General features: G+C 35.6%; 1 protein-coding gene and 1 long non-coding RNA gene across 3 annotated transcripts in view; both read left to right on the forward strand.

Annotated features, from left to right (window-relative positions):
* Positions 1-16,135, forward strand: part of LOC128213590 (uncharacterized) — a 29,223-nt gene extending 13,088 nt beyond the window's left edge. For both annotated transcript variants that reach the window (XM_052919462.1, XM_052919463.1), the window contains exons 3-6: positions 13,091-13,194; positions 13,600-13,724; positions 13,885-14,026; positions 14,293-16,135. In XM_052919462.1, the coding sequence (XP_052775422.1) occupies positions 13,091-13,194; positions 13,600-13,724; positions 13,885-14,026; positions 14,293-14,488 (567 nt within the window). In that variant the 3' untranslated portion in view covers positions 14,489-16,135. The remainder of the gene's footprint in view (positions 1-13,090; positions 13,195-13,599; positions 13,725-13,884; positions 14,027-14,292) is intronic.
* On the forward strand, positions 677-4,991 carry LOC128213591 (uncharacterized). Its single transcript, XR_008257760.1, has 4 exons — positions 677-984; positions 2,810-2,898; positions 3,407-3,621; positions 4,217-4,991. It is a non-coding gene; the product is annotated as an uncharacterized LOC128213591 (long non-coding RNA).
* Positions 16,136-16,571: the final 436 nt, after the last annotated feature.

Consider the following 16,571-nt stretch of genomic DNA (forward strand, 5'->3'; position numbering starts at 1 on the left):
TCCTTTATAGAGGATCCTTACACGTGTCCGAACGTGTCATAATCAGAAAAGTGTGAATGACACCTCTTTAGTTGGTCCTACTGGACCTTTGGAATAACACTTAAGTCACTCTAGCCCTTTATGGTCAAGCTTCGTTAGCCAATAAAACAAATGCATTTCATGACAAAATTTTGAAAACACAGCTCGTTTCCTACATATAAGTGGTATTTAAAACCAACATTGCTAACGTCATTCATTGCTACCACGGAAGGACCCCAAAGAAATCTATCTCAAAGATCGCAAAACAATATTTATGTCATGTCAACTCCTCATCTCCTTTTAAAATTAAGACGGCAGGGATTTTCATTTGCCCACAAATAGTTTTGACATCAATGTTTCCAAAGTTGATCACACAAATAGTATAAAGGTGCATACTCATTATAACAAAGCTTAAAATGTAACTTCGAACGCCGCTGTGTTTGGTCATAATTAAAACTATAAAAGATATAACCATTAAAGATGTACGTTCAGCGAGAATTTTGGTTATAAAACACAAAAATAACACAACTGTCGTGAAAAGGCATCCTTATTTTAGCGTTGTGCGAAATTTCGTCTCTAGATTCCACTCCGATGGCCTGAGATTAACACGATTTTCAGACCATATTTATTTTTTGGTGGTTACCAAAAAATCCTCTATGGCCTACTCGGAGTTATTCCGAGCAGTTCCGTAAGCCTACGAAAGTATACGGAGCACAAGCACGTGACAGTTATGAATAATCAATGAGGTCAGCAAATCAAAACAAAGATGGACAGATGAAAATGAAAAGAGAAACAGAGGCAGACAGAGATTGCCAAAATCGATCAGAAAGCGACGGTAAATGAAAAATGTAGGAAAGATATTGACGTCGATGGTTTATTTAGGCATTCATTGAAAGAAAAGGATAGCATTCAAAGCTTCAAATGGAATGGGAAAATGGAGGGCGTGGAAACGAAACATCACGATAGGTTTGTGTTTTATCTTTAACATTTTACCTGATGTTTGAAAAACATTGATAGTTTATTTATTAACAATCAGTAGGGCTATCTTTCGGGCGGGTGCACATACCCCATTTCCTTGGAGAACGGATGTACTTATTCGCCAAAATGTTAGTGAAAGTTCCTATTCAAAATCCAAAATAATTTCGTAATCAAACAAGAGCTGTCAGAGGCAGCATGATCGACTTTTTTCATTGCTATAATGCACCAGTCAGTTGTAACCACGCCCCCCCCCCCCCCCCAGGTCCGGGGGTATACTGGGGAAATGGGGCGTGGTTTTACCTTCCAGGTGGCCTCGCAGTACCGCGTAAATGGGGTGGTTTTATGTTCGCAAAAATTTGTGGGGAATGGACCTTACCTAGGGTCCCTGGGGTGCGGGGATTTTACCAACTGGTCGTCCCGGCAGGGTTGGGATTTTACCCGGGGTAGGCTGGAACGAAAGTCAAAGTCCCTGCTATTCCCCGGACCTACGGGGCTCAGGTTACAAATGACTGGTACATAAGCATTAAGGATTTCAGCACTTGCAATATCAATATGGGGGACACACCCCACACCTAACCCCATAACTTCCTTGTTTACTGCCTATTTCAATGGTACTGGTACACTAATAAGCAATCAGGCATACTTTTTTATTGTTTTGACATTTCTTATCTTCTCCCTGTACGCTTAAGTAATAAAAATGGTCAAAAGACTCGTTGAAAGTCATGGCATATTTTTATATAGGATTAAAAAGAAATAAATTGCCCAAAATGTACCATTTCGGACTAGATATTATGTACATTTCCTAGAGGGTGAACCTGGCCGTTTGCCATCATTGCTGACCAGAATTATTCAGTTCGGGGGGGGGGGGGGGGGGGGGGACACACGTTGAAAGGTTACAACCCCTGAGTGACTCCAATCTTGTGTCAATTACTGGATCCGCCTTTGACAGGCTTTGGCAAAACATGCCTGGATCACTGTAAAATAAGATTACATGCAAAATCCAGAATTTCTAAGTCAAATGTTAAAAGGGCAAAATAGTTGGCATCATATGCAAGTTAGAGATATCGTGAAGAACTTGAAAAAGTCAAGCTAAATCCAATAGCAACTGCAATTCAATTGAAAAGAACAATTGTATACAGCACATTTATTGGCATTTCAATATATGTAATTTGTATTGAAATATTTTCATTACCAAAAAATTGCATTTGATGTCTTTTTTGACTAACTGAAGGACCTGAGCCCAACCCCCAAATGTGTAAATACAGACCTTCAATAAGCTGTGATAAAGCATTCGTTTGTTAAGAAAATCCATTCCTTTTGACAAATGGTCGAAATTAACACAAGCCAGTAAGCCATGCACTGGTAAAATGCCTCGGGTCTTACCCAAATTCTGATTTTTTTATAGTAGGGCTTGTTTGAAATTTGATTCAAAGCTAAAGTATACGAATCAGGGCTTCTTCATCAAAAAGTCTAATTTCAATGATTGTTTTGATCCTGCTCATGATTGAAATGGCATTTGAAAAAAAATATTTTATCATTTTTATATCAATAATATAAGAACCTGGCTTTAAATAGAAATTGGTACATATGTGATACTAGTTAACATGTTAAAGGTAATCCATCCATCTTTTATGCAAAAAAATAATGCAAAAAATTATATTTCTTTTCTTTTTATATTTCTGTTTTGTATATGAACTCTACAAAATACATGTACCAAGGGTTTAATTATAATAAGATAAATGATTTGCTGAAATTTCTATATAAACATAATATAATAATAGTTAATAAAAATTTACAGTATTTTGGGTTTCAGTATCTTTTGACATGACGCTTCAAGACTCCGATGTCAGGAGGCTGGTGATGTCACAGATTTTAACCTGGCTTGAACATGCCAAGTGTACTGTAAGTACAGTTTTTTTGCAAATATAAAAATATCATTCAAACTTTTCAAATATAGAAAATCAAAGGCAGCGTTTTATCAACTCCAAAATCTCATTTTCTATTCATAAGTGTTAGAAAGGCTTTTAGGCAAAAAAACATTATACTTTTTGAAAGTAAGTATGAATAACTGCACTCACCTCTTTTGTCAGCATATCTTATATCACTGGTTTCATGATATAAGCTTAAAAAGTGGCTGATGAATTCCAAAACAAAAATTGAAATAAAATATGTTTACACAGTCCATAGGTGAGAATGCAGCTTTAAAAATCATGAAAAGGTAGAAAAGAGGTTGATATCCTTTTTATCAAATAAGGCCTGATATTTGTGTCATGAAAATGCAGTGATTTGAGCTTGGAAGTATATGTTGGTATATTGATTAAGTATTTATAATATTGATAATTAACATATAACATTTATTGATGATATAAGTAGATAAATGAAAATAAAATGAAATGCTATTTATTTTAAGGGCATCTCAGCTGTTCTTCTCCATCATTTGACGGATGAGCATGAGTGGCCTCCCCCGATTCAATATTATGAGTAAAGTCATGGGCCATTGAGCCAAGAGGATAGGAATTCACCATGGCTTAACAATAAAAAAACACTTTAGTACCCTTAAAGCCCTCAGAGTGATTGTCCTTGACAACCACCTTCCATCAAAGATGCATACTATCTAGTATACAGGTAAATAAATTTAATGTACAGCAAGCTTTGACTCTTTTCACATCTTATATTAGTAGAAGTTTGAAGTTATACCCTTTTATATATTATATTATTAAAAATCAGGGAATTCAGGCTATTTATACAGGAAACAAGAATAAGCATTTCATAAAATAACTGCATCATAATTCATGAAATTGAAATGATCTGATCACATTTTCAGGCTTAAAAGCTGCACTCCCACAGTTTGAACGTTTTGACAACTTTTATTTTTTTTGTCTTGGAACGAGCAGATTTTTATATTTAAGTTAAAGAAAGTGATGTTTATGCATTTAACATTATTTTTCGAACGGAAATATGAAAAACTGCCATCTGATTTTTTTGTCAGCAATCTTATATTATTGGTTTCCAGATATTCTCGCAAAAATGTGCTCTTTGCATGACAAAAAAAATAAAAATGTAAAATTTGTATATCTGTGAGAGTGCAGCTTTAAGTCTGGTTATAAGTGGAAATATTTATTTCGATAACTATCTTACTTCTAGATAATTGTGCGTGTGTGTGTGTGTGATGTGGTCAAATCTTATTCTGTAAATGAAACATTTCTTGTTTTGTATGCAGACTAAACCGTGCATGGAACAATAGAAGAGGATGGCAATATTCCCCAGTAAACACAGTGAAAGAAAAAAGACCTATCCATACAGAGTCGCTGAAGAAACTGATCTTCATGTGTCACTTGACCAACAATTTTTCGATATGGGTAGAAAGGCTGTTATGGAGAAGCACTATCCTCGACAAATCTCTAGCCACCTTGAACAGTTATCTCCTTAACCAAGAAGGGAATTGTACAGCGAGCAAGAATCTAGGTTTAATAAGAGACATTTCTAGAGGTTTACTATGTGCTCCAATATTCATGAAACTTAATGACAATGGTCTCATTGTTGTCTTGTTTGAAACTAGGTCACATGTGGACTGAATGGAAGTCACTTGATTTTATTTTTAAAACATTATAGAATCAAACCTTGATATTGCTTTGTAAGATTACATGTGTTCAAACTTAGTGAGAATGTTCACCTTGATGAAATGTTAAGGGAGATCAAGTTTGTCACATACGGTAAAAAATATGGTCACTTTTTAAGAAATACTTGGGTACTAAAAGCAAAATATGTACTCGCAATCATGTAAATTTGTGTGTATTTTTGTTCTCTTCAGCTTTATAAGTTGTGTTACCTGCGACATGCTAACGCATTTTAAGTATTTAAAAAAAGTTTGATTTTATATTAAAGTGGATGGAACTTGACCAAAACCCTTTGAAAATAGGGTATATCAAAAGCACATAGGATACTTTGGAAGTTCATACATGTATATTGATTTATATGTGATGATTATTTTGGTGAAGTTCTCAAAAATAAAAAAAATGTCAAATTAAATTTTTGTTTTTCATGGAATCTTTCTGTAAAAGAAAAAAAAACACAACATGTAGACAAGTTAGCTTTTAGATAACTGGGCCAACATTAGTATTTTTTTTAAACATTAACTCTCATTAACTTTTGACATTATATAGCTCCGTAACAACAGTTTTATATAAGTGACACTGGCTAGAAATAGTGATGTTTGCGAGAAATGACAACAATCACAAGATAGAGCATTTTTTTGAATAACATCTCTACCTTACCTGCCTAAAATTTTGGGGATGTTAACCTAAACAAACGTTTTTAAGACCATTTCAGAACAGTGTTGTGGTTGGGTATTTTGTAAATTGACTAGCATTTTCAAGAATTCATCTGTTTATATTAACTTTCAAAATATAATAAGCACTTAAGGAGCAATTGTCACATACCAGCAAATCATACATACTGACCATTCCGAACAACTCTTCGGGTGCATACAGAGGCAGCTCTTTTTTTAGCTCACCTGTCACTTTGTGACAAGGTGAGCTTTTGTGATTGCCTTTTGTCTGGCGTGCGTCGTCCGTCAACAATTTACTTAAAAGACATCTCCTCCTTAACCGCTGGGCCAATATTAATAAAACTTCATAGGGATGTTCCTTGGGTGGTCTTCTATCAAAGTTGTTCAAAGAATTCAATTCCATGCAGAACTCTGGTTGCCATGGCAACCAAAAGGAAAAACTTTAAAAATCTTCTTCTCCCAATACACAAGGCTTAGGCCGTTGATATATGGTAGGTAGGATCACCAAATGGTCCTCTACCAAGATTGTTCAAATTATGGCCCTTGGGTCAAAATTGGCCCCGCCCCGGGGGTCATGGGTTTTCTCTATATGTTAATAGTGAAAACTTGAAAAATCTTCTCCTCTGAACTTAATTGGCCTAGAGCTTAGATATTTGTCATGATTCATCGTCTAGTGGACCTCTACAAAGTTTGTTCAAATTATGGCCCTGGGGTCAAAATTGGCCCCGCCCCGGGGGGTCATGCGTATTCTCTATATGTTTATAGTTAAAACTTCAAAAATCTTCTCCTCTGAACTTACTTGGCCTAGAGCTTAGATATTTGTCATGATTCATCGTCTAGTGGACCTCTGCAAAGTTTGTTCAAATTATGGCCCTGGGGTCAAAATTGGCCCTGCCCCGGGGGGTCATGCGTATTCTCTATATGTTTATAGTTGAAACTTCAAAAATCTTCTCCTCTGAACTTACTTGGACTAGAGCTTAGATATTTGGCATGATTCATCGTCTAGTGGACCTTTACAGAGGTTGTTCAAATTATGGCCTTGGGGTCAAAATTGGCCCTGCCCCGGGGGGTCATGGGTATTCTCTATATGTTTATAGTGAAAACTTCAAAAATCTTCTCCTTTGAACTTACTTGGGCTAGAGCTTAGATATTTGGCATGATTCATCGTCTAGTGGAACTCTACAAAGATTGTTCAAATTATGGCCTTGGGGTCAAAATTGGCCCCACCCCGGGGGTCATGGGTATACTTGATATGTTTATAGTTAAAACTTCAAAAATCTTCTCCTCTTAACTTACTTGGACTAGAGCTTAGATATTTGGCATGATTCATCGTCTAGTGGACCTTTACAAAGATTGTTCAAATTATGGCCTTGGGGTCAAAATTGGCCCCGCCCCGGGGGGTCATGGGTTTTCTCTATATGTTTATAGTGAAAACTTCAAAAATCTTCTCATTTGAACTTACTTGGACTAGAGCTTAGATATTTGGCATGATTCATCGTCTAGTGGACCTCTACAAAGATTGTTCAAATTATGGCCTTGGGGTCAAAATTGGCCCCACCCCGGGGGGTCATGGGTATACTTGATATGTTTATAGTTAAAACTTCAAAAATCTTCTCCTCTTAACTTACTTGGACTAGAGCTTAGATATTTGGCATGATTCATCGTCTAGTGGACCTCTACAAAGATTGTTCAAATTATGGCCTTGGGGTCAAAATTGGCCCTGCCCACTTGGGGGGGTCATGGGTTTTCTCTATATGTTTATAGTGAAAACTTCAAAAATCATCTCCTCTGAACTTACGTTGCTTAGAGCTTAGATATTTGGCATGATTCATCGTCTAGTGGAACTCTACAAAGTTTGTTCAAATTATGGCCCTGGGGTCAAAATTGGCCACACCCCGGGGCTGATGGGTTTTCTCTATATGTTTATAGTTAAAACTTCAAAAATCTTCTCTTAACTTACTTGGACTAGAGCTTAGATATTTGGCATGATTCATCGTCTAGTGGACCTTTACAAAGATTGTTCAAATTATGGCCTTGGGGTCAAAATTGGCCCCACCCCGGGGGGTCATGGGTATACTTGATATGTTTATAGTTAAAACTTCAAAAATCTTCTCCTCTTAACTGACTTGGACTAGAGCTTAGATATTTGGCATGATTCATCGTCTAGTGGACCTCTACAAAGATTGTTCAAATTATGGCCTTGGGGTCAAAATTGGCCCTGCCCCCTTGGGGGGGTCATGGGTTTTCTCTATATGTTTATAGTGAAAACTTCAAAAATCATCTCCTCTGAACTTACGTTGCTTAGAGCTTAGATATTTGGCATGATTCATCGTCTAGAGGAACTCTACAAAGTTCGTTCAAATTATGGCCCTGGGGTCAAAATTGGCCACACCCCGGGGCTGATGGGTTTTCTCTATATGTGTTATAGTGAAAACTTAAAAAATCTTCTCCGAACTCACAAAGACAAGTAACGTCTTAATTTAAACTGGATAACATATTTAGTGCATATACCAATTTTCAATATGGGCCACATACAACAATTAATAACAAATATACATATATAGATACGCATGTAAAATCAAGTAGTGACAAGAGCTTAGATATTTGGCATGATATATCATCTAGTTGACTTGTACCAATATTGTTCAATCTTTGGCCCTGGGGTCAAAAAATGGCCCCACCCGGGCGGTCATGGGTTTCCTTATATATATGTATATGATGAAAACTTAAAAAATCTTCTTCTCCGAAACCAAAAGGCGAAGGCCTTAGATATTTGGTATGAAGCATTGTTTATCGGACCACTATTAAGATTGTTCAAACTTTAGCCCTGGGGTCAAAATTGGCCACGCCCCGTGTTCATAGGCTTAGGTTTTTAATATTTGTATATAATGGAAGAATGTGCAATATATGACAGGTGAGCGATTCAGTGCCATTTGGCCCTCTTATTTACTATTTTGCTTACACAAGTTATCGGATATATAAGATTTGAGTTTTTAAATCAAGAAGAAGTCAACAAACTGTGGGATCTTCATGGTTTTATTTCAGTTATTTACTTCTTTGTGGGAAAGTGTTTTTTTGCATTAATCTTTGTTCTACTTAAGAAATGGGCTGTATCAAAATTGAGCCTGCTTTAGGTCCATTTTATTATTTCTAAACAAGGTTGAGAAAGGTATGACACATTTTAAAGATAAAATGTGAAATTTGGATTCAAACAGACATACTGCTTGAGTGTCATTTGAAAGCGTTTTTAAACAGAAAAACAAGAGATGTTTGTCAAACATATGAACCCCCTCCCCTTGAGGAGCGCCAAGTTGTCAGGCTTATTCCGCAAATTGAATTAAATATGCAAAGACTGAAATGACAGCTGACTTGTCATTGACATTAGATGCCTTTGCGGCAGTTTTAAGATTATGACCGTTCAAAGTGTGAGGATAGTAAGTAAAGTTCTAAATCATGTTCAGATGATGACTGATATTTGCAGATAAAAATATATCCTTTCAGCAGCAGGAAATAAGTAAATATGACAAAATACTTAATCATGCATATAGGTTGACCTCTGACTTCAAGATCTATAAGATCATCAACTGGTCACCCCCAACCTAGATGGCAAGTTTGAGAACCATGGGTGCAGGCATTGTCAAGTAATCACACGAATATGCTTTCAAGGTCACTGTAACCTTCACCTTTGACCTGATTACCCCTGAAATCAAAATGAACCATCTACTGGTAAAGCCAAATTCCCTTATCATGTTTGAGAGCCATGGGTGCAGGCATTGTTGATTTATCACTCGTTCATTCTTAACGCACTTTCGTCACTTAGGGCCAATGACTCCTTAAATCAGTTATGGTCATACCCAGCCTCAATGTCAAGTTTGATGATCATAGGGCCAGACATTGTTGTGATATCACTCAGAGAATCTTTGTTAACCTTTTCAACTTAAAGGTCACTGTGACTGTTACCATTGGCCCAATGACTCCTAAAATCAATAGGGGTCATCTACTAATCAGGCCCAGCCTCCATGTCAAATTTGATAACCATACCGTACGTTCAGGTATTTTTGAGTTATTTCTCGGACAAGCTTAACAACTTTATACCATTAAAGGTCACTGTGATCTTGAACTTGGACCTGATGACCCCTTAAATCAATAGGGTTATCTACTGGTCAGGCCCAACATTCATGTCAAGTTTGATAACCATCTGTCCTTCAGTTGTTGAGTTATCACTTAGACAAGCTTTGGTCTACCAACAAAGCTGCGAATCGTCCGACCAACATGTGCAATGCAATATACCCCTCTTCCTCGGAGGGGGCATAAATATAAACAATAACATGAGTATACATAACATGCAGGTTTTCTGGCTTTCAAATTGAAACGAGATAATTACTTAATGACAGTTTAGCAACCAAAGACAGTACAAATCAGTATTTATAAAATAACAAGTCATTCACAAAAGTATACAAAAATGACCTGATATTGTTTATATCATATTTTAATATTTAAGAAAATCAAGAGAACAGATACGATCCGTCTGCAAAAATTGTGTTCATCTACTGAACCCTCCTTTGCACAAGGCCAGTGTATTGTTCGTAGGGAATCGGGAAGGTTTCCTGGACTCTCCACACAACATAAGGGAATAGCCCTCTTGTCACCAGCCCAAAAATAACTCTGTGTCAGAACACAATATAAGACGCCTAGTAGCGGTTGGGTTGCGCCTGGTCCTCCTCATCAATGAACACAAGAAATCCTGCCTCATCAAATGGGCAAGGGTTAGAACTTCTTCATTCAAAACAAGGAGGTCAGAGTCCTGAAAGAGGGAAGGTTTATCAAAAGTCAGTAGCATAATTCACAGATACTAAGATTAAAAATAAGAAATATCCAGTGATGTGCTACTATTAAGTCATACTTACTTCAGTACGAATGTTCAAGAAAGTTCTCAGCACTCACCTAAACAGGAGTGCTTTTAATAACTTAGTAGATACAAACTTTGCCAGCATATAAAATAGCTTTTAAACGTTTATAAAATAACACTGCCCATATTTCATACATGCCAACAATTTAACTTGGTCTGCCTGTGTGTGACTACATGCATGTTAAGATGTTTAAAACCATATTTTTTAGAAAAATACAACACTAGACTTCCTATGAAGTACAAACATGCAAATGAGTTGTCAAGTATCCATTTTTCAGTACAAATTTTCAAGAACTCATTAGCAGTATTAAATAATGTAAAACCAGCTTTTAAATTCACATGAAATGTTATAATATTGTTCATAAATATCAACTTCATTTAACATTTAGGTACACTCATGTCTTAGATCTATACTGAATTTTAGTTTCTATAAGGTTCTTACAGCAGTTTGAGAAAGACTGGCCTCCCGGCGACAACATACTTTTTAACTCTGCATTGAAATGTCCCGGCAGTTGAAGCACACTCAAACCAGCTTCGAGTTCTACTCCCTTCCTCAGACTCTGGTCCAGCACCTCTAATACGAGCATCATGAATCCTGGCTCCATCTTGATGACCCTTATAATTGCTCCCTGAAGTTGCAGCTTTGTCAGCTTGCTCACTTGTTTCTAAAGATAATAAATAATATTACAAGTAAAATTGTACCTTTAAAATAGCGCAGCGCTTTGTTTGGCAAAAGGCACTAGACATTTTGGGAATTTTGAGTCGCAAATATTCCTAAATAGGGAAATTTTACAGTTAAAAAAACAAGACTTTCAGTCTCCTGCGAATAGAGAATTTTTTATAAATAAGTTTATTTTCCCGTTCAAAAGACCTTAAATGCCTGAAATATCAATACTTGGGGTATAAATATCTTTCGCAATAAATCATGACACAAAATATTTCATACTGATCGATCTCTGAATGTGATGAAAATCAATAATTTCTGATTTCATATATTTCCAAAACTTCAGATTACATAACACATGGTTAATTAGGATGCTGAATGAGCCAGTACAGGTAAAAAGACTTCCATAAAAACGTTTGTTTTTTTTGCCTTTGTTTGACTAGGATTTTTTTCTGAAGATTGGGAAAAAATATTGTATATGTTGCTTTGGGAATGGGTCTGATAGTCTGAGCTGTGGGTACTATAGAAAAAGCCCTGAAGCTTACTCTCATTATTGATCAACTTGTTTACATTTATTCCAAAACAACAAACCAGTTAGTTGTAACCATGCCCCCCCCCCCCCCCACCGGTGCGGGAAGCAGGGACTTTGACTTTAGGTCCAGAAAATATCCCTGAACTGCTGGTAAAATCCCCACCAAATGCAACTGCACCCACGGGGATCAAAGGTAAGGCTCATTCCCCGCTATTTAAGCACTAGACAAAACCACCGCATTCACCCAGGTTCACATTGGAGGTAAAACACGGCCCATTTCGCCGGACCTGGGGGGATTGGGGGGCGTAGTTACAATTGACTGTTGCATAATTCTTACATGTTCACATTTCAATTGCAAATACTGACATGTTTTGGAAACTTGAAGAACATTTGGGAAGTATAATGGCAATTAAAGACAAATGATATATAAGAAGTCAAAACGGTCAATTAGGGAGAATTCAGCTTTAAAATATACAATATAAAAAACAATATGGAAAGAAGTACCCACCAAACATAATTGTGCCCCCCCCCCCCCCCAAACATATTAATTATTACTTGATCAACTTGTGGTTTCACTTATGTGAAGTGTCAAATTATAGAGTGATCTAGTTTTGGATTCTTAATTCTCTGCATCATTCAAGTACATTCAAATACACATTTAAAATGGATTTCTAAGATGATGTACGTGTTATAAACTTACGCTGTTGGCTGAGTTATGGTATTTGAATCGACGGATCAGGCTCATCAACATTCTCTTTTCATATCAATTTGGGATAAGGGAATGCTTGGAGGTGACTGAAAATACAAAAATAATAAGGGAATGCTTGGAGGTGACTGAAAATACAAAAATAAGAATTTTATCTATACTGTACAGTAAATTATCTACCTGACACCCATGCAGATCACTACGTGATTTACTTTTAGTTTCATCTTTTTTACAATAGAAATAAGTCAACCAATCATGAATTAATGGTCCAGAAATCAAATGCACGTTTACTTACAAGTATGCGTTGCTCCAAACATAATACTGTACGATATCTATGATAAATTAGGCGCGATTGAATATTAACTTAATTTTACCCCACCCACTTCAGTTACTGTAGACATGCCTTTTGATTTATGGTAGAATTTAGAAAATATAAACAATAAAATGCAAGTTCGTTCATTACCTCATTAAAAGGTCGGTTAGAAGTAAAATAAAATAACGCTCTAACCTCAAGAGTAACTGGTAGAAACATTTCTTTTGATCATGTTGGTAGCTGAATGAAAGTCGCTATCGCCAGTATCGGTTGTTTACATACGGGCGCTTCATTCATGTATTATGCAAATGATCGATTCCGAAGCTGGCTACGAACGGCTACGAACTGTGGCGGGTAATTCGAAAGTTGATATCTTTGATCTCCAAAATATCAACAAATGCGAGTTTTCTTTATAAAAAATTAAAATGTAACATCAAATGAATATGATATGAACTAGTATATCATAAAATTTTAATTTTATTTATGCTCACGTATTTTTCTAATGACCGCTGAACGTATAACTTTAAAATGTGTGGTCTTAAGTTGAATTTGAAGTGTATAAACTGCAGCAATATTTATTTGAAGACTCCATAACAAGGGAAATGTATCGTGTGGTTACATTTTAATTTAAAGTGCATCGTGTATTGTATTATGTTGTAATTGAACCCCTTTACTCCCCCAGAGTTGTGAGATGACTACAATTGGAGAAAGATTGCTGTCATGCCCATTTGCCACAGCTGCTATTACTAACTCAACTGTTGACCAACTTTCGAGTATTTGTGGAAAGTATGGTTTGTTTTGTACAGACAGCAATATATATCTAGAGAAAAAAGAAAAACACACAACAAAAAAACATATAAGAGACATATACCCTAAACAAAAACTCACCATAACAGATGAGGCACTGGCATAAAGTTATTGTCAAAAATAAACTTTTAGATACTGTGGATTTTTATAAACATCACGAGGTCTTCTTGTCACATTTTTGGCTTTCTTCCCCCAAATAGGTACTCATGAACAAAAAGCTAGACTTAAAATTTTCGCCTGAAGAATTGGCAAAGAGTTGACAAAATTAAACTTTTTTCGTTCTACAGTAAATAGTTTCCATTTTACGTGATTTACTTAGAAACACATATTGTTTTAATTATCACCTAATTATTCATGATGTCAACAGTAATATAATTATTTCAGCGTCGAGTGTAACATAAAATGTTTTACGGAAGCGGTTGGAGACTGCTATCAGACTGACCAGAACTTCTATTTAGACCCAAGCGTGATCAAAATGGTGAATAGAGCCATGTGCGCCAACACGGAACGTAAGGCAATATCCGAGAAATATGAATATCTAGTATTGATTGGCGTATCTGATAAGTATTGGTTAGAAAATGAAAATTAAAATTGAATCATAATCCATATTTTTTACGGCAACTATGTTTGCTTTGTTTTGAGATACAAACTGCAGTCTGTATGTTGCAGTTACTACTGGAATGTTGACCCACTGTGCCTCTCAACTCTTCGATGACCAGTGCTTGTCAGTTATGAGTGCGGCCCTTACAAGCGCCATTTTAGACTATTATGTTCCACAGGACTATGCTAACTATAAGATATCTTACTGCAGGTAAAGTATGAATAAAGTTTAATATATTGGTTTTATGTTTTAGAAAACAAATGATTAAATATTGTAATCGATACAGTATTAGGCAATTAATGTGTATGCTTATACGTGTTAAAAAACGATGAATGTCCGAAATTAGACTTATCGTTTGATAATTGGGAGAAAAAATATCAAATCTTTAAGTTTATTGCGTATTTTGAAAAGTACAAAAGATGTTGACTGAAATTGTTTACCCCTGAAGTCGTCTTACGGTGTATGTTTGGTTTCAGTGCATTATCAACCTATGTTTCCTGCCTAAGCGTCCAACCTTCCGGCAGCTGCACGTCCGAAATGGCTCAGTTTGCAAACGATATTATGTTTGCATCAGCCCAGTATGAAGGTTGTGGAGGTCAGACGAGCGCCTTCTTCACGACGTATGAAGGCGATATTGAATGTAGCGCAAGTCATGCGGATGGAATAAATTAGTGCGTACATTTTGAATGAACAAACCCAAAAGCACTCTTTTCAACCATGCTAAATATAAATAATTTGTGGTTGTGTATATTGACTTATCATTTGTTGTAATTGTTTTTTTAAACAGAAGATCTTTTACCGTATGCTTAAAAAACCAGTCCTGAGTTTATGACATCATTTACAGAAGGACAACGTTGGGCTGTTACAATAGGTTCAAACGTTACCAAAACACATTTACCTGCTTTTCAAAAAAGACAAAGTCCATGTGAATATTTCCTTGTTGGTATAAGTAATGGATCTAATGTTACTAGAAAATCTTCCTCGTCTAGAGTGTGTTATTTCGAATTTGACATTTGTAGCATCTTAACTTTGACAATGGGGCCATCTTTTCGAGAAGCGTTCTAAAACATCGTAAGAAAATTAAATATTAAACGAGTGTCAAAAAATATTGAAATTCAACTTGTTAATGTAAAAAAATCATAATAATATTTCCAGCCTGGGTACTTGTTTAAGTTAATAGTTCGTAACAACCGAAAATAGAATATTCCAAAAAGCGATCGTACTATACCATCGTTGATAAGTACCCCCTCTATGGATAGTTCAATTATCATCAATTGTGCTGCTTTATTAATTGTTAGCGTATATTATGAATTGTGTATACAGCTTAAAAACAATATTCGACGATATTATTTAGTACAAAAGTAGGTTATTGTATCACATGCTTTAATCATAATTTCAAAACGAACAACATTGATATATTGAAGTATCATGACATCAGACGATAGATGTAAGTCTGTAATTCTGGATAGCTATTGATGATAATCTATCATTTTGTTTAAGATTTTTAGAATAACATTTTAACAGTTGTGTGTTCAAAGCGCCATGAAGTAATAACTTTATTTTGATATCAATGTGATTTGCTGTTTTGCTATTTGTTGTAATGTGGTGCCTCCTGTCTCTCATTGAGTGTTTGTTCGGCTTTGATCCTTTTGTTTTAATTACAACATATATGTAATCTCTATTTCTGATCATGTAATGCTGTGGCTCTCATATAGATTCTGTTTTGCTTTGACCTTATGTTTAAAATGAAAACAAAAACTGCTTGGCTCCTTGCTGTTTTCCAAAAACATCTATGTTTAGATACTTTATAATTAAGCACAATAAAGACGTTTGTAAGAGAAAACCAGTATTTTTCTGAAATCGAATACGCCAGAGAAAATCTTAGCGCCTTGATACCATCAGTTCTTTGAGACTGTGGCGGTTATCAGAAGATATTATCAAGACAATATATCGCAAGGGTAAAGCAAAAATACTAAATGTTCAACAAATTTTACAATTTAAATTTTATCTAATATTCATCTCCCATTAAAAGCTGAAAAAAACTTGATTTATACTGTGAAATTTAAATATTACCAAAGCAAACATGAATCTGAAAAAAGAATTATAAAGAATGATGTTTTGTTTACGTTGGATTTCTTGTATTATAAATAACAAAGAGAAATCGACGTGTTCTTTACACATATTTAACAAATACTGATAGTGTCTTTTGTATATGTTAACATTTTCAACATTTTAAAGCATTAAAAAGCTTAAGCTATTGCAATGTTTACAAACGTACAAATTCATCATATGTTGATAAGATTAAATAAATAAACAGTTTTTTTTTTTTCAAAATAACACATGATAAGCAGAGTCACTGTTAAAGCAGCACTTAGCAATTTAAAGAAGCTATTTGACGAGTTACCTCTATAGCATAACATTACAGCATACATAAAAAAGTTGGATGGAACGAGTTCACCTCCACAGCATAAGCATGATAGCATCTACACTATTAATTAGTTAGAACAAGTTAACCTCTAAATCATAAGCATGATAGCATCCATATTAATAATTAGTTAGCACGAATTAACTTCCAAAGCATAAGCATTAAAGCATCCAAATTATTAATTGGCTGGACGGATTTATCCTGCAAAGTTTTAAGGCCTAGTTTCAGCCTTCTACCCCCCCCCCCCCAACAAAAAAACAAAATGTTGATCTTAATCTGCTTGCCTTGATCCCTCTTATCAGATCTCCGATCTGAGCATCCTACTGTGCA

The sequence above is a fragment of the Mya arenaria genome, chromosome 13, assembly GCF_026914265.1.
Source record: "Mya arenaria isolate MELC-2E11 chromosome 13, ASM2691426v1".
NCBI classification, from domain to species: Eukaryota; Metazoa; Mollusca; class Bivalvia; order Myida; family Myidae; genus Mya; species Mya arenaria.